At 41.1% G+C, this 23,842-nt stretch overlaps 1 protein-coding gene across 1 annotated transcript in view; it reads left to right on the top strand.

The window, feature by feature from the left end:
- SMYD4 (SET and MYND domain containing 4) overlaps positions 1–23,842 on the top strand; it is a 52,021-nt gene that overhangs the window by 18,097 nt on the left and 10,082 nt on the right. Inside the window, exons 3-5 of the mRNA XM_059148169.1 lie at positions 1,958–2,102; positions 9,471–9,560; positions 11,056–12,193. Of these exons, the coding sequence (XP_059004152.1) occupies positions 1,958–2,102; positions 9,471–9,560; positions 11,056–12,193 (1,373 nt within the window). The remainder of the gene's footprint in view (positions 1–1,957; positions 2,103–9,470; positions 9,561–11,055; positions 12,194–23,842) is intronic.

Here is a 23,842-nt window from a genome sequence, read left to right as displayed (position 1 = left end):
CACCTTTTAAATTAAATTTTTTAATTAAATTAAATCTTTTTTAATTTTTGTTTTTGTGTTGAGATTTTTTCTATATTGTGTTTAAATACTAATAAGGTATTTGATATTAACTCATGCATAGTAACGTTTTGTGAAATTTCAATATATACGTACTCAGATGCATCATACCGAATCATAATTTATTTATTTATTTTTAAGATTTTATTTATTTATTTGACAGAGAGAGATCACAAGTAGGCAGAGAGGCAGGCAGAGAGAGAGAGAGGAGGAAGCAGGCTCCCTGCCGAGCAGAGAGCCCGATGTGGGACTGGATCCCAGGACCCTGAGATCATGACCTGAGCCGAATGCAGCGGCTTAACCCACTGAGCCACCCAGGCACCCCTGAATCATAATTTAAAAGCTATTCCCTACTACAGGTCTTTGTAAGCAAAAATTTGAAATACACTTTTCTAAACATTCTTAAGTTTTGATTTTGATTTCTTTGACCCAAGAGTTGCTTAAGAGAATTTTTAGTTTTCACGTTATGCGTATTTTACTTTATTGCTTTACAGTCAAAGAGAGAACCTAGGGTCTTCTATAGTATTTCTCCTTGATGGAAGAAAGGTATAGTCTCCATTGCCAGTATATGTGTATATTTGTGTGTGTATTAGATCAAATTTCTTTTTTTTTTTTTTTTAAAGATTTTATTTATTTATTTGACAGAGAGAGAAATCACAAGTAGGTGGAGAGTCAGGCAGAGAGAGAGAGAGAAGCAGGCTCCCGCTGAGCAAAGAGCCCGATGCGGGGCTCGATCCCAGGACACTGAGATCATGACCCGAGCCGAAGGCAGCGGCTTAATCCACTGAGCCACCCAGGCGCCCCTTAGATCAAATTTCTTAATTTTACTATAATATAGAGCATTTGTATACTTTTTTTTTTTTAGCTTTTCAGGCTAAAATACTTTCAGAATTACTTGAAAACACAGTACCAAGGAATTATTGTGTTAGGGCCACCTGGCAACTTAGTTGGTTAAGCATCTGACTGTTGATTTTGGCTTCAGGTCATGATCCCAGGGTCATGGGATCGGGCTCCCTGCTGATTGGAGAGCCTGCTTCTCCCTCTCCCTTGGCTGCTCCCCCTGCTTGTGCGCGCGCTCTCTCTCTCGCTCTCGCTCTCTCTCTCAAATAAATAAATAAATAAATCTTAAAAAAAAAAAAAAAAAGAATTGGGGCGCCTGGGTGGCTCAGTGGGTTAAAGCCTCTGCCTTCAGCTCAGGTCATGGTCTCAGGGTCCTGGGATCCAGCCCCACATCGGCTCTCTGCTCAGCAGGGAACCTGCTTCCTCCTCTCTCTCTGCATGCTTCTCTGCCTACTTGTAATCTCTGTCTATCAAATAAATAAATAAAAATCTTAAAAAAAAAAAAAAAGAATTGCTGTGTGATTTCCTTTGTTAAATACAAGTCAACCAAGTAAATTTTAAAAATCAAATTGGCTTTATTAATTGATTCATAAATTGAGCACCATCTTGGGTTGCCTGGGTGGCTCAGTTAAGTATCTGCCTTCAGGTCGTGATTCCAAGGTCCTGGGATTAAGCCCTATATCGGGCTCCTTGATCAGAGGGGAACCTGCTTCTCCCTTTCCCTCTACGTCTTCCCTCTGCTTATGCGCTCTCTCTCAAATAAGTAAATCTTAAAAAAAAAAAAAGAAAAGAAAAAGTTGAGCGGCATCCCATCTGGCAGCTCCAAAGGGGAGCTCCAAAGGGCTACAGGAAAGGGAAGGTTTTTAAAGGTAGAAAGGGAGTAGAGAAGAAGGAAATTATTAGCAAAGAATCCATTGTTTTAGGCAAGGTCACTCTCCCCCATTCACATTACATGACACAATCCCAGGGTTTTATAGGTACTCCCATTTCAAGTTCAATGGTTAGGAGCTTCTCTTGAAATAACAAATGTGTGCTCTTTTTTGTTTATTTCTTCATGAAGGCCTGAGGATGAGACGTTTTTAAAAAGTCTCGCTAGCGGTTACCTTGTGGGAAAGGACCCCAATGCTCCTCCTTTCTACAGAGAAGAAGGAAATAAAAAATTTCAGAAGAAGGATTATGTGGGAGCCACAGTGCTGTACTCTAAGGTAAGTCACCCCCAGCTCAGCAGAAAGGGCTATGTTAACAATTTAGCAATGTGTATTTAAGCTTTTTGCTGAATTGTGTAGCCACTGGTTGCTTTGTTTATAATTTGTAAATTGAATTTGATAAAGAAAACCGGCAAGCGCACCTTGGTGGCTCAGTGGGTTAAAGCCTCTGCCTTCGCCTTAGGTCATGATCTCAGGGTCCTGAAAAGGAGCCCCACATCGGGCTCTCTGCTCAGCAGGGAGCCTGCTCCCCTGCCCCCGCCTGCTGCTCTGCCTACTTGTGATCTCTCCCTCTCTCTGTCAGATAAATAAATAAAATCTTTTAAAAAGAAAGAAAACCGGCAAAATTCTGCTGTTGGTTATATGCCAGGACAACAGGTAGTTTGTATTGTGTGTCCTGGGTTTCATCCAGAAACTTCTATTCTCAGATTCCCACAGATACCTTGTAGCACTATAGGCTTATTGGACCCCTGGCTCTGCCTTGTCCAGTGTCTGTTAGCTGTCTTTGAATTGCGTGCCATTTTTATTTGATGACCAACGAGGCTGTTGGTTTGATAGTTCCAGTTTAGAGAGCACCTCAATTTTTGGCTAGCCACAGTGATAGTTTACAACCAGTATGACTTAGAAGTCTGAAAGGAAAATAAGTTCAATTGCTGCAGCCTATTTGAACTCCATTTGGAAGGTTGTCAACAGATGGCAGAGATACCTAGGAGATAATGAGTTTGGTTCCAGACTATCTCAGTAAAGCTTGTCAAGTGAATTTTTTGGTTTCCTGGTGCACCTAAGGGTTGTTTACACCATATCCTTGTCCGTTAAGTATGCAATAGCATGAAGTCTACAAAATATGTATACATACCTGGGGCGCCTGGGTGGCTCAGTGGGTTAAATCCTCTGCCTTCGGCTCGGGTCATGATTCCAGAGTCCTGGGATTGAGCCACGCATCGGTCTCTCTGCTCGGCAGGGAGCCTGCTTCCCTTCCTCTTTCTCTTTGCCTGCCTGTCTGCCTACGTGGGATCTCTGTCTATCAGATAAATAAAATCTTTAAAAAAAAATGTATACATACCTTGCTCCACATCCCCTCCAACACATGTTGTTTCCTGTCTTGTTAATTTTGGCCATTCTAACTGGTGTGAGGTGGTATCTTAATGTGGTTTTGATTTGAATCTCCCTAATGGCTAGTGATGATGAACATTTTTTCATGTGTCTGATAGCCATTTGTATGTCTTCATTGGAGAAGTGTCTGTTCATATCTTCTGCCCTTTTTTTGATATGATTGTTTTGTGTGTGTTGAGTTTGAGGAGTTCATTATAGATCCTGGATATCAACCTTTTGTCTGTACTGTCATTTGCAAATATCTTCTCCCATTCCGTGGGTTGCCTCTTTGTTTATTTTGACTGTTATCTTTGCTCTTACACTGTTGGTGGGAATGCAAGTTGGTGCAGCCTCTTTGGAGAACAGTGTGGAGATTCCTCAAGAAATTAAAAATAGGGGCGCCTGGGTGGCTCAGTGGGTTAAGCTGCTGCCTTCGGCGCAGGTCATGATCTCAGGGTCCTGGGATCGAGTCCCGCATCGGGCTCTCTGCTCAGCAGGGAGCCTGCTTCCCTCTCTCTCTCTCTCTGCCTGCCTCTCCATCTACTTGTGATTTCTCTCTGTCAAATAAATAAATAAAATCTTTAAAAAAAAAAAAAAGAAATTAAAAATAGAACTTCCCTATGACCTTGCAATTGCACTCCTGGGTATTTATCCCAAAGATACAGATGTAGTGAAAAGAAGGGCCATCTGTACCCCAATGTTTATAGCAGCAATGGCCACGGTCGCCAAACTGTGGAAAGAACCAAGATGCCCTTCAACGGACAAATGGATAAGGAAAATGTGGTCCATATACACTATGGAGTATTATGCCTCCATCAGAAAGGATGAATACCCAACTTTTGTAGCAACATGGACGGAACTGGAAGAGATTATGCTGAGTGAAATAAGTCAAGCAGAGAGAGTCAATTATCATATGGTTTCACTTATTTGTGGAGCATAACAAATAGGATGGAGGACATGGGGAGTTAGAGAGGAGAAGGGAGTTGGGGGAAATTGGAAGGGGAGGTGAACCATGAGAGACTATGGACTCTGAAAAACAACCTGAGGGGTTTGAAGTGGCGGGAGGGCCGGTGGGAGGTTGGGGTATCAGGTGGTGGGTATTATAGAGGGCACGGATTGCATGGAGCACTGGGTGTGGTGAAAAAATAATACTGTTATGCTGAAAATAAATAAAAAATTTTTTTAAATGTATACATACCTTAATTTAAAAATACTTTATTGCTAAAAACAATACCACCATCTGAGCTTTCAGCAAGTGATTGTCACTCATCCCAGCTCACCATAACAAATACAATAATGATGAACGGCTTGAAGTATTGCAGGAATTAACAAAATGTAACACGTAACGTAAGCAAATGCCATTACACAGTGCCGACAGACTTGCTCGATGCAGGAGTGCCACAAACCTTTCATTTGTGGGGGGAAATAATACCATGTCTGAAAAGCACATTAAAATGAGGTATGCCAGTATTTAAAATTAAGCATCACTGAGTTAGATTTTGATGAGAAAGAGTGGCTTTTATCAATCTGCTGCCTTTACTGTCTGGCTTCCATGGTAGAAACTGAAACAGGACCCCTGAGAGACTTTCTTCTATAAACTATCTTCTATAAACTTTCTTATATAAACTATCTTCTATATTTAAGAGATAAATATGGGCCTAAAGCAAGAGTGAACCGATCCCCTACCCCCCCATCTGTGATCTTGCATATTGAAAGAATGAGTATGAACTTGAATGGTGTACCCCTACTCTGAATCTTTACCAGGGCCAAGTGTTAATATTTGGAATTAGTTTTCCAGCAACTATCAGACTTAGAACAAGAAGCTCTGGGACTGATGAAGGCTCTGCTTTGTAATGTTGTCACATAAAGTATTTACTGGACTCCTGTAAGCATTAGTGAATGCTGAAGAATTAAGGTTCACTAGATTTAATGATACACTAATAAATGGCTTAATAGTTCTTTTTCAGAGCTAATTTCTTCTACTTAATGCTTGCCCATCAGAAATGTGATCCCATGGGAAGTTTTTCAAGGAAAACAAGTAAAAAAGTGAAATCAGACAAAAAAAATTAAGGCTTGCTCTGGATATGGAGGGAGATGAGCCTTCCTATTGCATGAAGCTAAAATTTTGGTGGTTATGGCACTTTGCAGTTTTCTACAAAGCTGCTCTTTTCTTTCTTTTTAAAAATAATATTTGTTGTTTTTATCTCATTATCAAAGTACTATATTTTGTAATTTACTTGGAAAATAGAGAGAAGCATAAGGAGTAAAAAAATCCCATAACCAATGATAGGCACTGTTAACATTTTTGCTTATATCCATCCAGACACTTTTTCCTCCGAAAATATGTTTTTCTTTTACAAAATTGGGATAATGCTGCACTTACTGTTTTGTAATCTGGTTTTTTCCCTCAACAATTTATTGTGACCATTTTCTCGTGTTATTAAATTTTCCACTAGCCCATGATTTTTTACAGCTAGCTCAGTGTTCCATTACAGGGAACTGTACTTGATTTAATGTCTCCTAATGCTGGCAGATTGCTTGGTATTGCAGAGCTATAAAGGAACGTCTTTCTATGTAAATATTTTTACATATCTGATGGTTTTTTTAGGATAAATTCTGAGAAGAGCAATTGCTGGGTCAGTTGAATGTATTTCTTTAAGGCCTTTGGTACTTGATGCTGAATTGTTCTCTAGGAAAGAACTAGTTAATAACCCTTCTAGTGAAGTATGGGAACGTTCATTTCTCTATGTCCTTAGCAATACTAGTTATTTTTTTTTAAGATTTTATTTATTTATTCGACAGAGAGAGAGATCACACGTAGGCAGAGAGGCAGGTAGAAAGAGAGGAGGGAAGCAGGCTCCCTGCTGAGCAGAGAGCCTGCTGCAGGGCTCAATCCTAGGACCCTGAGATCATGACCTGAGCTAATGGCAAAGGTCTAAACCACTGAGCCACCCAGGTGCCCCCCCCCTTTTTTTTTAGTATTTTATTTATTCGTCAGATCACAAGTAGGCAGAGAGGCAGGTAGAAAGAGAGGAGGCAGTACTAGTTATTAAGATTTTGGGGTATCTGGGTGGCTCAAATAGTTAAGCACCTGCCTTCGGCTCAGGTCATGATCCTGAGGTCCTGAGATAGAGCCTCATATTGGGCTCCCTGCTTGGCAGGAAGCCTGCTTCTCCCTCTCCTTCTACAGCTCTCCCTGCTTGCGCTCTTGCTCTCCCTATCAAATAAATAAATAAAATCTAAAAAACAAAAAGATTTTATTGTTTATCTATTTATTTATTTTTAAAGATTTTATTTATTTATTTGAGAGAGAGCTAGAGAGAAAGAGCACAAGGAAGGGGGAGAGACAGAAGGAGAGGGAGAAGCAAACTTTCAGCTGAGCAAGGAGCTCACAGGGGGGGCTTGATCCCAGGACCCTAGGATCATGAACCTGAGCCCAAGGCAGACACTTAACTATCTGAGCCACCCAGGTGCCCTTCTATTTATTTTTGAATAGGAAATGTATCTACATAGTTCAAATTCAAAAAGTAGAGAGTATATTTATAATATAGTCTATTTCTTCTGTTCCCGTTGCCACCTGTTTACACAACACCAGAAGCGAACCTGGTTAAATGTATCTTTCCAGGGGCACCTGGGTGGCTCATTGGTTAAGCTGCTCTGACTCTTGATCTCAGCTCAGGTCGTGATCTCAGGGTCTTAGGATGAAGACCTCAGGCTCCTCACTCAATGCTTAGCAAGGAGTCTGCTGCATTCTCTCTCTTTGTACCTCCCCCTGCTCACATGCGAGCACTCTCTCTCTCTCAAGGAAATAAATAAATCTTTTCTTTTTTTAATGTATCTTTCCAGAGATACTTTGGCATATAAAAATGAATACAAATACTCTTATTCCTGCACACACACTTTTTATATAAATAACATTCTGTATACCCTATTCAGCCCCGTGCTTTTTTCAATTAATAGTATCTTGAAAATCATTCTACATCAGTACATGAAGAGCGTCCTTATTCTTTTCTTGATAGCTACATGATTTTCCATAATATGGATATATAGTTTATTTAACCAGTGTCTTGTAGATCTATACATAATTGATCTAAGTTGTTTCCTATCTTTTGCTATTCCAAACAACCTAGTGTTGAGAAACTTTGCATATGTTATTTTGTCCATATCTTTAGGGTAAAGGCTTCTATCTGTAGGATAAATTCAAGAAGAATTGCTGGTGTAATGGAGATATAAATGATACAGATGGATGTGAAAGATACATACATATTGCTAACTTGCCCTTCCTAATCGTGAAACCAACTTATACTCCCGCTGGCAACATAACAGAACGCCCATTTTCCCACTCCTTTGACAACTCAGTGCACTATCAATTTTATTTATCTTTGCCAGTCTGATAGGTAAAAAATAGGGATTTTTCTCAATTTATCAGATGAAAACTTTTTATTGTGGTAGAATACACACTACAATGTTCCATTTTAACCATTTTTAAGTATATATAATGGAGTAGCATTAATAAGCACATTCACAGTGTTGTGCAGCCATCATCATACATTTCCAGAACATTCTCACCAACCCAAACAAGCAATAACTCTCCATACCTCCCTTCCCCCTCACCTCAGGCAACCTCTGTTCTACTTTCTGTCTCTATGATACTGCCAATTCCAGGCACCTCATACAAGTGAAATCATACAATACTGGTTTTTGTGTTTCTGGCTTATTTTCCTTAGCATAATCATTTCAAAATCCAGTAGAGTTTTAATTTGTATTTTGCTGATTAGGAATGAAGTTGAGCATTTTTTCATATGTTTACGAGCCATTTATATTTCCCATTAGAACTCTCTGTTCCTATTATTTGCATATTTTCCTATTGAATTATTGGTCATCATCTTATGGATCTGTAGGAACTAATTATAAAGTAAAGAAATGAGCCCTTTGCCTGTGATAGGAGTTACAGATATTTTTTCCAATTCCATGTTTGCCTTTTGAGATTGCTTTTATTGGTAAAGAAATGTTTTATGTAGTCAAATTTATTAAGCTCTTATAAAACTTCTGGGTTTTGTATCATAGTTAGAAAGGGATTCCTCACTCCAACATCGCTTTAGGTTATTCCCATAGTTTCTTCTAGTGCTCCACAAGTTTCATTTTTTACATTAAGATTTTTTTTTTAAAGATTTTATTTATTTGACAGAGAGAGATCACAAGTAGGCAGAGAGGCAGGCAGAGAGAGAGAGAGGAGGAAGCAGGCTCCCTGCTGAGCAGAGAGCCGGATGCGGGACTCGATCCCAGGACCCTGAGATCACGACCTGAGCCGAAGGCAGCGGCTTAACCCACTGAGCCACCCAGGCGCCCTACATTAAGATTTTGATCCAATTAGAATTTATCCTAATGAAAGGTTTATCATAGAGAGCCAGCTTTGTCTTCAGTGACTACCTTCTGGTCACAATAATTTTACTGAGTAATCTCTATCTTTTCTTCAGTGGTTTAAGATGCTGCCTTTATGATAATTATTAATCGTTGCCAGTTTGGTGGTAGAAAAAAATGAAACATTGTGTGCTTTCGTTTTCATATATTTTGTGATCCACAAATGAACTATTTGTTTTCTAAGAAATAAGTATCATTAGTGTTTCTTCTTCTGTGAATTTCTATTTGTGCCACTCACCCTTTGTTATGTGCAGGATTGTGCTTGCAATATTTTCCTCCATTTTCATTTACCTTCAGTATTGTTTGTGGCTGAAGCTCCATCTGATGCTGCTGTCTTCAAAGTGCTTTGAATATTTATTTCCTCACTTGATCTTCACGGCTTGGCTCTAAGGTAGTTAAAAATGAAGCCGAAGCACAAAGAGATCCACTAACTTTACCAATTTCCTATTATCTTTCATAGTATAGCCCTTATTATATGAAAAAAAAAGTTGGGCTTTTTTGAAGATTTTATTTATTTGTTTGTCAGAGAGAGAGTGCGTGTGCAAACACAAACAGGGAAGCAGCAGAGGGAGAGGGAGAAGCAGACTACCCACTGAGCCTGACCTGGGGCTTGATCCCAGGACCCTGGAATCATGACCTGACTTGAAGGCAGACACATAACTGACGAAACCACCCAGGTATACCCCCAGAAACACTTTAAAGATGCTAGTTTTTGGTGTGCCTGGCTGGCTCAGTAGGTGGAGCATATGACTCTTGATCTTGGGGTTATGAGTTCTGGCTCCAAGTTGGGTATAGAAATTATGTTTTAAAATTCTAGCTTCCTTTGATGTCTTTAACTGGTTCATTGTTTTGCAGGGAATATCCCATGCGAGGCCTCACACTGCGGACATTTCACTGTGTTATGCCAATCGCTCTGCGGCCCTCTTCTACATGGATGAGTATGAAGTGAGTATCGGGGTGCCTGGTGTGTTTGAAAATGATTGGTAGGGGGTTCACTAGAAGACTAGACCTTCAGCTCTGCTCCTACCTTAGAGCACTAAAATTGGCCCCTGCTATGAACTGGTCAAGTTGGAAGAAAATTGGTATCCTCCCAAATTTGTTCTGATGCATTTTTTCTTTCTCCTGATTAGTTTTACCTGTCACACAGGTGATTATGTGGGGTGGTATTGGTTGACAGGAGTCCTGGCATATGGCACAGGGCCAGGAACTATATATATCCAGTGGGTCAGCAGTTCTCAGTGTCAAGATGAGCTGTGAGATGTGTTGCTAATAATACTTCAGGTTCTAAGCTATTTACTTGTTTGTTTGTTTCTTAATAAGGAGCATGTTCAGGGTTATCCCTGCGGTAATATGGTCCACCCTCCATACATATTTTGAATGGGCAACTAGAAGTTGCGCCAAAATGCCTGTATATGCCTCTGAGGGAGTGGCTTTTTTCTCATTCCCCAGTTGGTGGCTAAAGCCAAGCTCTCAAATGTCATTTTGGTAACATCCATTTTGGAATGCTCCAGGAATTTTTAAAATATGTCCTAGAGTTAAGAGCTAGTTGAATAATCACAAGTTCACACTTATTGCCCTTTGAACTGAAAGAGACAAGCAAGTGGGGCGTCTGGGTGGCTCAGTCAGTTGAGTGTCTTGACTCCTGATTTTGGCTCAGGTCATGATCTCAGGATCCTGAGATCGAGCTCCATGTCAGGCTTTGTGCTGGTTGGAGCCTGCTTAAGATTCTCTCTCTCCCTCTCCCTTTGCCCCTCTCTGCCACTCTTGCCATCTCTCTCTCTGTCTCTCTCTCCAAAAATGAAATAAAATAAAAGAGGTTAGCAAGAATTTAACCCTAGGCCCTAAGCAGGAAAGTCCTAGGCAATTGAGGACAACAGTTGGAAGAACTTGTGAACTATGTAACCCTTTATAACCTCTCTACATTGGTTATTTTTATTTCCCTTCTTGTAGCAGCAGTTACCATTTATTGAACGCATGTGCTCTTTTCAGCACTTTAGGTATATTACCTTATTTCATCCTTAAAACAACCCTGTGAGGTATCTATGTTTTTCAGATGAGAACACTAAGATACTGAGAAATTAAGTTGCTTGCACAAGGTCATACAGCTAGTAAGATGCAGTCAGGAGTGGATTGCAGATCTGTCTGACTTCTAAGCCTACTCCTTTAATCACTACAATTCTTCTGTCTGTAAGACTTTTTTTTGCCCTCAAAACAGGAATATTTAATAAGACAATTAAATTCAATATCTTTGGCAAGTATGACTTAATTTCTTAAAAGATCACACAGCAGAATATGATTTAAAGAAATAAGCGAGCATGTAATTAGAGTCGCTCCATTTTTAATCATCTTTAACTTTCCTGTAGATTTTTGTTAAGATTTTCAGTAGACATTGAAGAGTCAGGTCCAAGGGGTTCATGGGGGATTTCCTTTCTATTTTCAGATGTGTCTTAAAGATATCACAAGGGCACAGATGCATGGGTATCCAGAAAGTTTGCAACCCAAGGTGACATTGCGAAAGGTCGAGTGTCTGGTGACCCTGGGGAGACTACAGGAGGCAGGCCAGACCATCAGGGATCTTGAAAGTAACTTTGCTGCCAAACCAACCGTAGCAGCTGCCCAGTTTCAAATTCTGCAGCGAAACCTGTGTCGTCTGAAAATGAAAGTACAAGAAAGGGAGAGGCTCACAGCAACCTTCCCAACAACTCTAACGAAAATCTTTGAGGATATGGACCTAAGGGAGGTGAATGAACAGATTCCTTGTGCCTCGTCCTCTGTCAGCCTGTGCATGGACCCTTTACGAGGCCGCTATCTGATTGCCACAGAAGATATTCTCCCTGGAGAGCTCTTGTTGAAGGAGGATGCTTTCGTGAGTGTCCTTAACCCGGGAGAAAGGCCCCCACTACATCAAGGCCTAGCAAACAAGTGGGATACCAGAGTCACAAATGGGGACCTCTACTGTCACCGATGTTTGACGCACACTCTGGCCATGGTTCCCTGTGACGGTTGCAGCTATGCCAAGTACTGCAGCCACGAGTGTATGCAGCAGGCCTGGGGTCTCTACCATAACAGAGAGTGTCCTCTCGGGGGGCTGCTGCTCACACTGGGTATCTTCTGCCACGTCGCGCTGAGGGCGACCCTTTTAGCTAGATTCGAGGGTGCCAGCAAAGTCATAAGGAAGCTTAGCAGTGAGATTAGTAACAAGGACATGTGCTCACCTGAAAGCGAGACTCCGGTACACACACTCCGTTCTGACCTGGGAGGGGAGAGTGAGGAGAATGGCAACATAGTTCAGACCCCAGTTCCAGGCTGTGATGTCAACGGCAAATACGAAAATAACTACAATGCTGTCTTCCACCTCTTGCCCCATACTGAGCACCATAGCCCAGAATACAAATTCCTCTGTGCCCTCAGTGTGTCGGCGCTCTGCAGGCAGCTGGAAGCAGCCGACTCCTCGAAGCCAGACGCCGCAGCACCTCCTATCTTGTGTTCCGAGTTGAGTACCTGGGGAGTGGCCATGTTGAAGCACATGTTACAGCTACAGTGCAATGCTCAGGCCATAACTACCATTCAGCAGACAGGTAAGAGGAGAGCTTTGTTTGCCTTACTCTGTTGTTCTTGATGTTGCTCACATCTGGGAGGAAAGAACTGTGAACAAAAACAGTAGTGGTGGTCTAACTGTCCTGTGTTACCATGATTGCAACATTGAGAAGCTGTGTGACCCAAACTCTTTGAGCCCACTCTGCCTCAGTTGTCTTGTCTCAGCAACAGGTAGTTTAATCCCACCTAACTTTACTGAGTTGTGAAGATGAGGTGTTGTTTACAAATACACTTGAAAATTAAAAACCCTGTTACGGAGGGATTTTTATAGTGAAGGAGAACTAAAATAATAAGACTGCAGAAAGAAGAGAGGTCCACGGGGCGCTTGGGTGGCTCAGTATGTTAACCATCTGTGTTCAGCTCAGGTCATGATCCCAGGATCCTGGGACTGAGCCCTATATAGGGCTCTCTGCTCAGCGGACAGTCTGCTTCTCTCACTTTCTCTCTCAAATAAATGAATAAATAAAATATTTTTTTTAATTTAAAAAAAAGAAGAGTCTGCCGTTGAGTTAAGGTATCAAAATCTTATTCATGTGACTCAGCTACTCTCTCTTCTCTTTCCAACTGACGGATTTCTTCTGTCCTTCTGTTTTAAATTTCCAAGAGAGTAATCTGGCCAAGCACAGCTTTTCACACAGTATGGAACGGTTGGCCAGCCTGTTTGGGCTGTCCTTTGGCCAGGGACCAACAATCTAGGGGCCGCCTCTAGACACAGACCAGCCTAGACCTGCTTGCCTGAACCAGGTCCTACAGACAAGTCTATTTAAGGTAGATGGAGAGGTTGACTGTGGCCAGCATCATGAGTGACACTGTACTAACAACAGATACTATAGAAAAGAAACAGTGTTTCTGGTACTTATATTGTGTGATCTCCATTTTAGCAGATAATGTCTTTCAATTCAATTAGGTCATTATACCTTTCTCAAATTTCTAATTAACTCTCTTGAGGGGAAAAATTGGATATTACCTAAACCTAAGATTTATAGACAGCCTGATGTAAATGTGGCTTTAGGAAGCTATGCATGCTTAGCTCTTTTGAACTTCTCACATTAGGTAATCTAGAATTTCATCAACCTTTTATATGTATGTTTTTATCTTTAATTTTAATGCAGCTGCCAAGTTATATGGTGTGTAGGCGTTTCACGAGAAGTGTTTTGGAGAAAGACTGTCTTCCCCATCCTGAAGCACATGGGACACCCCCAGAATAGCCCTGGCTTCATCCTATAATGCTAGGAAATCCCATTGCAAGCCAGTCTCCATTCTCTCCTCTGCTTCCATTGGCTTCTTTGAGCCATTGCTACCTTCTAAAATACATCTGTTGGGTGTTTTTCTGGAATTATATTTTCCCTTGGGTACATTCACTGGCATTTTAAAAAATATTTTTTCATGTATTTTTGTTTTTGTGAATATAAAAAAAACAGTATATGGGGCTTCCAGATTATAGTGGCAGAAAATTACCGACTCCTGATTTTATTGTGTCTTGCCTCTGAAGTACTTAATAGAATATACAAAAAAGATACAAATGCCAGGAGCTCTGAAAACTATAGAAACTACTGTCCAGGTAAACAATAACAGGCTAAACAATAGCAGGCTGAATCCCTGTGGCAGAATGGCCAAGCCATGGGCACCAAAGGAGACTTCCATCTGCTTTCCTCCAGTGGCCTGTCCGTAACTGTCAAAGAATCTTAGCCTAAATGTTTTTGCTCTGTGTGCATTACATATCATTATAGTCAGGTTTTTATTTGCCTCGCAAGTTTCAGGTAAAATTTTTCACAAATTGTTGAGAATAAACTTTTGGATAGTAAATGTATGTATAGGCAGGAATACCTGTATGATCTGTGGCTAATAAGGATGGGGGAAATAGATTCATAGCATGATACCGGCTACCTGGAGTGATGGAAAGAGAATCGGAGACGTTGGCTTTACCTGTCAGGCTCTATATTTTATGTACAATTTTTTCCTTATTTTTGTTTGTTTGTTTGTTTGTTTAATATTTATTTATGTATTTGACAGATAGAAATCACAAGGAGGCAGAAAGGCAGGCAGAGACAGAGGAGGAAGCAGGCTCCCCGCCGAGCAGAGGGCCTGATGTGGGGCTCAATCCCAGGACCCTGGGATCATGACCTGAGCCGAAGGCAGAGGCTTTAACCCACTGAGCCACCCAGGTGCCCCTTTCCTCATGTTTTAAAAATATATATAAAGAGGGACACCTGGGTGACTCAGTCGGTTAAGCGTCTAACTCGATATCAGCTCAGGTAATGATCTCAGGGTCGTGAGATCGACCCCCAGGTTGAACTCCCTGCTCAGCACAAGTCTGATTGAAAGTCTCTCTCTCCCCCTATCTCTGCCCCTCCCTGCCCCACTAGTGTGCATGCTCTCTCTCTAGCTTGCTCTCAAAATAAATAAATAAGTGAAATCTTTAAAATAAATAACTAGGGGTACCTGGGTGGCTGTCATTGAGCATCTGCCGAGCCGCACCAGGAGCCTGCTTCTCCCTCTGCCTGCTGCTCCCCCTACTTGTGCTCACTCTCTCTCTCTGCCAAATAAATAAAATCTTTTTTTAAAAAATAGATAAGTGTACTCTTTAAAAAAATTAAATAACTAAATAAAAACATATACATAGGAGGAAGCTAAAAGCAAAAATACAAAAATCTTAACCGTAATCAATTCTGAAGGTAGAAGTATGGGTTACTGCTACCTTCTTCTTTGAACTTTTACTACAGTTTTAAAATTAAAAACATTGACTCAGGGGCGCCTCGGTGGCTCAGTGGGTTAAGCCTCTGCCTTTGGCTCAAGTCATGATCTCAGGGTCTTGGGATTGAACCCACATCGGACTCTCTGCTCGGCAGGAAGCCTGCTTTCTCCTCTCTCTCTGCCTGCCTCTCTGCCTCCTTGTGATCTCTCTCTGTCAAATAAATAAAATCTTTTAATAAAATAAATCGAATTTAAAAAAAAAAAACATAAAAACCAGTTCACTGAGGGGCACCTGGATCTCTCCATCAGTTAAGTGTCTGCCTTCCACCCAGGTCATGATCCCAGGGTCCTGGGATCGAGCTCCATGTCGAGCCTGCTTCTCCCCCTCTCTCTGCCTGCCGCTCCCCCTGCCTGTGCTATCTCTCTGTCAAATAAATAAATAAAATCTTTAAAATAAAAATTTTTTAAGTAAAAACCAGTTCACTGAGCAACAAGATGATAAAGTGAAATGAATCTTTCAGAATTGGTTAAAAAAATTATCCAGGTATACTCTGTTTACAAAAGTAACACAGAATGTTTGGGTAAGACATGTTGGGAATCACAAGCAAATCAGGATATTGGAATTAATATGAAATATTAAGATTAGGTACCCAAGGTACCTAATAAAAAGAAGGAATTTTATTTTTTTATAGGACACTTACCACACTGAAATACATCAATCTTCGCTCTCAGAAACATAGAGATTGTGACTACAAAGCAAAAATTATTAAGTATACCAGGAAAAACTAGCAAAAACACCATAGTTGTGAGAAACTTTAATATACCACTCTGATTTTGATCAAATATATCAAAAATATGGATCTTGAAGCCAAAATAACTAATATACTATGGCATTCAGTACATACATCTATCAAAACTTGTGTGCGTTAGACCATAGTGATGTGTTGTGGGTCAGGAGCAAATGGCCAAAAAGAACTCCTGAGATATTTTCAGTGCAAGAGGTGCTTTTATTAAAGCGTGGAATAGGACCCATGGTCAGAAAGAGCTGCACTGGGGTTGTGAGTAGTGATTGATTATATACTTTTTAAGTTGGGGGGTAGAGGTAAGGAAGTTTCCAAAAGGATTTTCATGTGTTAAGGAAAACTAGAATAATGGAAAGGCATACAATCCATTTTAAAGATTTCTTTATTTATTTTTGGAGAGAGAGAGAGCATGTGTCGTGAGCAGGAGAGAGAACAGCAGGAGGGGCAGAAGGAGAGGGAGAGGAGAACCTCAAGCAGACCTCTGAGCCCAACGAGGGGCTTGATCTCACAACCCCGAGATCACGACCTGAGCTGAATCCAAGAGTTGGACACTCAACTGACCGAGCCACCCAGGTGCCCCCAGTCCATTTTAAAAATTTACAAGAATAAGGTTACTGTGTGAATCAGTGTTTTTAATTTTAAAACTGTAGTGAAAGTTCAAAGAAGGTAGCGGTCCCCCATACTTCTACCTTCAGAATTGATTACTGTTAAGATTTTGATATTTTTGCTTTTAGTCGTCCTTTTCTCCCATGTATATATTTTTATTCAGTTATTTATTTATTTTAAAGATTTCATTTAGGGGTATCTGGGTAGCTCAGCCAGTTAAGCGTATGTCGTTGCCTCAGGTTGTGATCTCTGAGTCCTGGGAACGAGTTCCACATCAGGGGGAACCTGCTTCTCACTCTTCCTCTCCCTCTGCCCCTGCTCATGTGCTCTTTCTCACTCTCTCTCTCAAATAAATAAATAAAATTTTTTTTTAAAAATTAACATTTCACAGACGCCTGGGTGGCTCAGTTGGTTAAGCGTCTGCCTTTGGCTCAGGTCATGATCCCAGAGTCCTGGTATCAAGCCCCTTATCAGTCTCCCTGCTCAGCAGGAAGCCTGCTTCTCCCTCTGCCTGCAGCTCCCCCTGCTGTGTTCCTTCTGTGGCTGTGTCTATCAAATAAATAAATAAAATCTTCAAATAAGCTTTCATTTATTGAGAGTGTGAGCTCATGCGCACATGCATGGGATGGGGGGTGGTGCAGGCAGAGGCAGAGGGTGAGAGAGAATCCTGGAAGACTGGCTGTTGTCAAGCTAAGGTTGCTTTTTGCCTCTAGGAAAGCTTTAACATTAAGTCAGTTGTGAGCTCCTTGAGGATTGTGGTACTCTGCCTGTCTCAAGTATTTGTCAGTGGGCTACAAGTTGTAAGGAAATTTAATTTTACTTACTTTTCTTTTGTCTTTGTTCTCCTCATCACAGGGTTCAGTAAACTTTTTCTGTAAAGGGCCAGACAGTAAATATTTTAGGCTTTGCAGGCCATGGCGTCTCTGACTCAGCTCTGCCATTGCAGCACCAAAGTCGCCATTGACAATGCAGAAAATGACTGTATGGCCAGGTTCCAGGAACACTTCATGATGGACACTGAAATTTGATTTCTTAGAATTCACATAGTGAGCATTGTTCTTTTCATTTTTTTTTTCAACCACTTAAAAATGTAAAAGCAGTTCTTAGACTACACTCTACAAAAACAGGCAGTCTGCATGATTTGGCCAACAGGTTACAGTATGTAGACTCCTGATAGAGACAGAGATTTGGCAAATCTAATTAAGATATCTATTTAGTAAGGAAAAAAGCCCACAAAATTAGGAGCAATGAAGGAGTATAGCCAATAATATAAATTAATTTTTAAATTTTAAGCAAGTATTTAATATCATTTTAGACTCTTAAATTTGAAAACATTAAGTAGAAAACTTGTAGAAAACACATTTCCTACATTTTCTCAGGAAGAGAACACTTCAAATATCCAGTGACTGTAGGAAAATTTAAAGATTATCAAAATATTTCCAGGAACGCCTGGGTGGCTCAGTCAGTTAAGTGTCTACCTTCTGCTCAGGTCATGATCTCAGGGTCCTGGGATCAAGCCCCTCATTAGGCTCCCTGCTCAGCAGGGAGTCTGCTTCTCCCTCTCCTTCTGTGGCTCCCCCTGCTTGTGCTCTCTCTGTCTCTCTCTGACAAATAAATAAAATCTTAGAGATATATGGGGCGCCTGGGTGGCTCAGTTGGTTGGACGACTGCCATCGGCTCAGGTCATGATCCTGGGGTCCCGGGATCGAGTCCCACATCGGGCTCCCAGCTTCATGGGGAGTCTGCTTCTCCCTCTGACCTTCTCCTCACTCATTTTCTCTCTCACTGTCTCTCTCTCAAATAAATAAATAAAATCTTTAAAAAAAAAATCTTAGATATATATATACATATATCCATAAAAAGAAACCAGACCCACTCTTTTCCATGTAAGTTCTTTAAAACTTCTAAGGACCATATTTAGCCACATTTTTTTAAAAAGATTTTAAGTATTAATTTAGGAGAGAGAGAGAGAGCATAAGCAGGAGAGACAGAAGGAGAGGGAGAAGCAGACTCCGTGCTGAGCTGGGAGTCTAGCACGGGGCTTGATCCGAGGACCCTGAGATCATAACCATAGCTGAAGGCAAATGCTTAACCTTCTGAGCCATCCAGGCATCTGTCGTCATATTTTTTAATAATACAAAAAATATCTTTTAAAGAACAGATCATTTTTATACAATATAAAGTTTTCCGGGGCATGGGGGAACCTGGAGTCCTTTCCCATTCATTTTGCAAAGCCAAGGATAAGAACTATAGATTAGTCTCACTTGTGAATATCACTGTAGGAATCCTGAGAAAATCACTTACGTATCACATCCAGCAGTTTATTGAAGGAATGCCAAGAGATGACCAAGAAGGGTTTCATCCAGAAATGCAAACATATGTTAACTTAGAGGGATACACAGGTTCGGGTAAGAGACAGACCATACTCTGAGATAGAAACACTGAAAACTAAAAATGGCAGTTCCCCTGCATTCCCCCAGCCAGTGCAGTGCAGTTCCACATGAAATCACAATTGGATTTTTCATGGAATTGGACACTGATGCTAAAGTTCATCTTGAATAAGTGGTGAGAATAGCCATTTTTAAAAAATATTTTATTTATTTATTTGACAGACACAGATCACAAGTAGGCAGAGAGGCAGGCAGAGAGAGAGGGGAAGGGAAACAGACTCCCTGCTGAGCAGAGAGCCCGATGCGGGGCTTGATCCCAGGATCCTGAGATCATGACCTGAGCCAAAGGCAGAGGCTTTAACCCACTGAGCCAGCCAGGTGCCCGAAAATAGCCATTTTGTAAGAGTACTGAATCCTTGGACTCGGAAGCCCACACCCTCCCTCCCCGAGCTCATCCCACAGGACCTGGTGGTGCTCACCAAGGCTACCATCAGTGTCCTCCTAGAGAGTCCCTGGTGTAAATGTCCAACCCTTCCCACCCTACTTGTTTGCAAAGGCCTTGGCCAGCGTCAAGACCAAGAGTCCCATTAGCAATGAAGGCACTGGTGGAGCCGTCCCAGCATCAGGGGGATCCTGGCACCACTGCTGCCCCCAGTGAGAAGGCGATGGAGGCAAAGAAAGAAGAATCAGAGGAGCCTGATGATGATGTTTGCTCTGGTCTTTTTAACTACATCTCTTCTATAACCTGTTCAATAAAAATAATATATATTTTTTAAAGATTTTATTTAGTGAGAGAGAATGAGCGTTGGGGGATGGGCAGAGAGAAAGGGAGAGAGAACATCTCAAGCAGACTTGTGCCTAGAGCTGAAGCTGGAGGCAGGGCCCTATCTCAGGACCCGAGCCAAAAATCAAGAGTCAGTGGCTTAATCAACTGAGACTCCCAGGCGCTCCAATAATAATAATAATAATAAATAGAAGAGTATTGAAGGGGCTTGGTACCATCAGATTTCATATCAGCATGAAGCTACAGTAATGAAAGACAGGATGGTACTGATACAATAGTCCCCTAAAAGTGTTAAATCATTAAAAAGTTAAACAGGGAAACACTAAACCATCAGATATCTAGGAAAAGATAAGTGAACACTTACATGGTCTTAGGGTGAGGGAAGCTTTTTAAAACATAGAATATCCCATTTAAGTAATTAAAGATAGCTAGATTTAACCTAAAGACCAAATTATCAAGAACACTATAATCACCAAAGAAGACAGAGAATGTGGGTGGAAGAGATCCTTGAAGGAATGAAAATATGGGACTGGGAGGCAATAGGCCTGGGTTTCCTCTCCACTGATTCTAACCGTTAACTCTCCATATGAACTCAGAGTGCTTAACCTTTCTGTGTGCCTCACTTAGTATACTTTTCTTTAATACCAGTGTAGTTGACAATGTTATTTTAAAGATTTTTTTTATTTATTTGATAAATATTTGAGATATTTGAGAGAGAGTGTGTGTGCACAGCAGGGAGTAGGGTCAGAGGGAGAAGCGGACTCCCCACTGAGCAGGGAACCCGATGTGGGACTTGACCCCGGGACTCCAGGATCATGACCTGAGCCAAAGGCAGTCACTTAACCAACTGAGCTATCCAGGTGCCCAACAATTCTATATTAGTTTCAGGTGTACAATATAGTAATTCAACAATTATATACATTATTCGTGCTCATCATCACACATGTACTCTTACTCCCTATCACCTATTACTCCCATCCCCACACCCACCTCCCCTCTCGCCACCATCAATTTATTCTCCATCTTTTGAAGAGTCTGTTTCCTGGCTTGTCTCTCTCTTTCTCTTTTTTTCATTGCTCATTTGTTTCTTTTCTTTTCTTTTTTTTATTTTTTTATTTTTTATTTGAGAGAGCACAAGTGGGGAGAGGGGCAGAGGGAGAAGCAGGCTCCTCTCTGAGCAAGGAGCCCAGAGCAGGATTCAATCCCAGGACACTGGGATCATGTCCTGAGCCAAAGGCAGACACTTAACCAACTGAAACACCCAGGCACCCCTTGTTCTGTTTCTCAGTTTCCACATATGAGTGAAATCACATGGTATTTATCTATGACTGGCTTATTTTGCTTACCATTATACTCTCTAGCTCCATCTATGTTGTTAGAACAGCAAGATTTCGTTCCTTTTTTATGGCTGAGTAATACTATATTGTATATAGACCACATCTTCTTTATCTATTCATCTGTCAGTGAACACTTAGGCTGTTCCCATAGTTTAACTATTGTAAATAATGCTACGAGGAACATAAAGGTGCATATATCCCTTCCAATTTTCATATTCCTTAGGTAATTACCCAGCAGTGCAATTACTGGGTCATAGGATAGTTCTATTTGTAACTTTTTGGGGAGACTCCCAGCTGTCCTCCAAAGTGGCTGCAACAGTTTGCATTCCCACCAACAGTGCACAAGGATTTCTTTTTGTCCTCATTCTCACCATCGTTATTGTTCCTTGAGTTTTTTATTGTAGCCACTCTGACAGGTGTGAGGTTTTGATTTGCATCTCCCTGATGATGAGTGATGTTGAGCATCTTTTCATGTGTCTGTTGGCCATCTAGATGTCTTCTTTGGAGGAATGGCTGTTCTTGTCTTCTGCCCGTTTTTAAATGGATTATTTGTTTTTTGGATGTTGAGTTGTATCAGTTCTCTATATAGTTTGGATACTAGTCTTTATCAGATCTGTCATTTGCAGATACCTCCTCCTGTTTAGAAGGTTGCCTTGTAGTTTTGTTGGTTATTTACTTTGCTGTGCAAAAGCTATATTTTGATGTAGTCCCAGTAGTTTATTTTTGCTTTTGTTTCCCTTGCCTCAGGAGATGTATCTAGAAAGCTGTTGCTACTGCTAATGTCAGAAAAATTTCCCTCAGTATCCTCCTATGGATAAAGAGAGGACTGGATGAACCTCCGGGCCTCTGGGGAAGATTGTTTGCAAAGATAACCCCAACAATTTCACCCACCCCTGTATGTTTGCCCTTTTGCAACTTCATACTGCTTTCTCTCCAGTCAAGAGGTAGAGTCTGTTTTCTCTGCCCTTGAATCTGGGCCAGCCCCGTAACTTACTTTGACCCTTGGAATGCAGTAGAAGTGACCTTGTGTGACTTTGGAGTCTAGGCTTTAAGAGGCCTTGTAGCTTCCCTGTCATTTTCTTGGAATGATGGTGTGTAGCCATATGAACAAGCCTAGGTTAGCCTTCTTTGTTTTTTTTAAGTCTAGCCTTCTTGAGGGTAAAAGACCATATGCTAGGGCGCCTGGGTGATTCAGTTGTTAAGCGTCTGCCTTCCGCTCAGGTCATGATCCCAGGGTCCTGGGATCAAGCCTCTCATTGGGCTCCCTGCTTACAGGGAGTCTGGGGAATCTGCTTTACCTTCTCCCCCTAACCACCACCCCCACCTCCGCTTCTCCCACTCCAGCTCCCCCTGCTTGTGTTCCCTCTCTTGCTGTGTGTCTCTCTGTCAAATAAATAAATAAAATATTTTTTTAAAAAAAGACCGTATGCGGGATGCCTGGGTGGCTCAGTTGGTTAAGCGGCTGCCTTTGGCTCAGGTCATGATCCTGGTGTCTTGGGATTGAGTCCCGCATTGGGCTCCTTGCTCCACGCGGAGCCTGCTTCTCCCTCTGCCTCTACCTGCCACTCTGCCTGCTTGCACTCTCTCTTTCTCACTCTAACAAATATATAAATAAAATCTTAAAAAAAAAAAAAGACCATATGCTAGATGAATGCAATAATGTGAATAATCCCGGGAAAGACCAGCAGAAAACATGTGTAGCTAAACTCTGGGCAAAGTTGCTGGCACAGAGCACTGTAAATACATGAAATAGTTGTTTTTGTTTGTTTTTAAAGATTTATTTATTCACCGTAGAGAGCAGGGGTACACATGCAAGTGGGGGGGAAGGGCAGAAGGAAAGAATCTCAAGCCAACTCCCCAATACTGAGGGCTCAATCTCACACCAGGAGATCATGACCTGAGTCAAAATCAAGAGTCGGATGCTTAACCAGCTAAGCCATGCAGGCACCCGAAAGAGTTTTTATTTTAAAAGCAAACCAACCCCAGGGAAGAAAAAGCCCATAAACTAAAATGAAAATAGCAAAATGAAAGAACATTTCTAGGAACTATGCAGCTCTTAAAGTCAGTCTTTAAACATATACAATAGTGGTGAAAATCTAAAACTAGATTGTGATAATGGTTGCACACCTTATATGAATTTCCTAAAGAAAATCATGAATTAGTACACTTAAAATAAGTGAATTTTATGGTAGATAAATTATATCTTTAAAAGGCTGTTAAAAAGGCACATAAGCAAGCCTTTTATCAAAGCAGTAGTAAATATGGTCCTGTTTAGCCTCTCCTGTACTTAAAACAAGATACCATTTTTCCCTATCACATTGGCAGGGTTACTGTGTTGCCTTCTTTTTTTTTTTTAGCTATAATATGCATTTTAGGTTAGAATATAAAGAAATGGCCATAATGTGTTAAGTGAAGAGAAGTAAATTACAAATTGCTGTGTATCACATGGGAATTTCATATATAAGACTGGACAGAGGCCTAGAAAAAAATGCCCCAAACTATTGTACCTGGCTGATAGGCTCACAGATGACTTATTTTCTTTATAATTTTTACTTTGTAATTTTTTTCTGACTACCATGTATTCCTTTTGTGATATTAACTAGTTTTCTAAATACTAAAAGTAATTAAAACAATAGGAACTTTTTTTAATGTGAACATTTTTTATTTTTTTAAAGATTTATTTATTTGAGAGAGAAAGAGAGCATGTTTTCAGGAGTGCATGAGCTGGGAGAGGGGCAGAGGGAGAGAGAAACTCAAGCAGATTCAAGTGTTGCTGAGGTGGGGCTTGATCCCATGACACCAGGATCGTGACCTGAGCTGAAATTTAGACTTGGAAGCCCAACTGACTGAGCCACCCAGGCCCCCTTACAAGAACTTTTTTTTTTTTTGAGATTTTATTTATTTATTTGACAGAGAGACAGTGAGAGAGAGGGAACACAAGTAGGGGGTGTGGGAGAGGGAGAAGCAGGCTTCCTGCTGAGCAGGGAGCCTGATGTGGTGCTCGATCCCAGGACTC

Source organism: Mustela lutreola, chromosome 15, assembly GCF_030435805.1.
Source record: "Mustela lutreola isolate mMusLut2 chromosome 15, mMusLut2.pri, whole genome shotgun sequence".
Taxonomy (NCBI): Eukaryota; Metazoa; Chordata; class Mammalia; order Carnivora; family Mustelidae; genus Mustela; species Mustela lutreola.
This window is presented reverse-complemented; position numbering and strand designations above follow the sequence as displayed.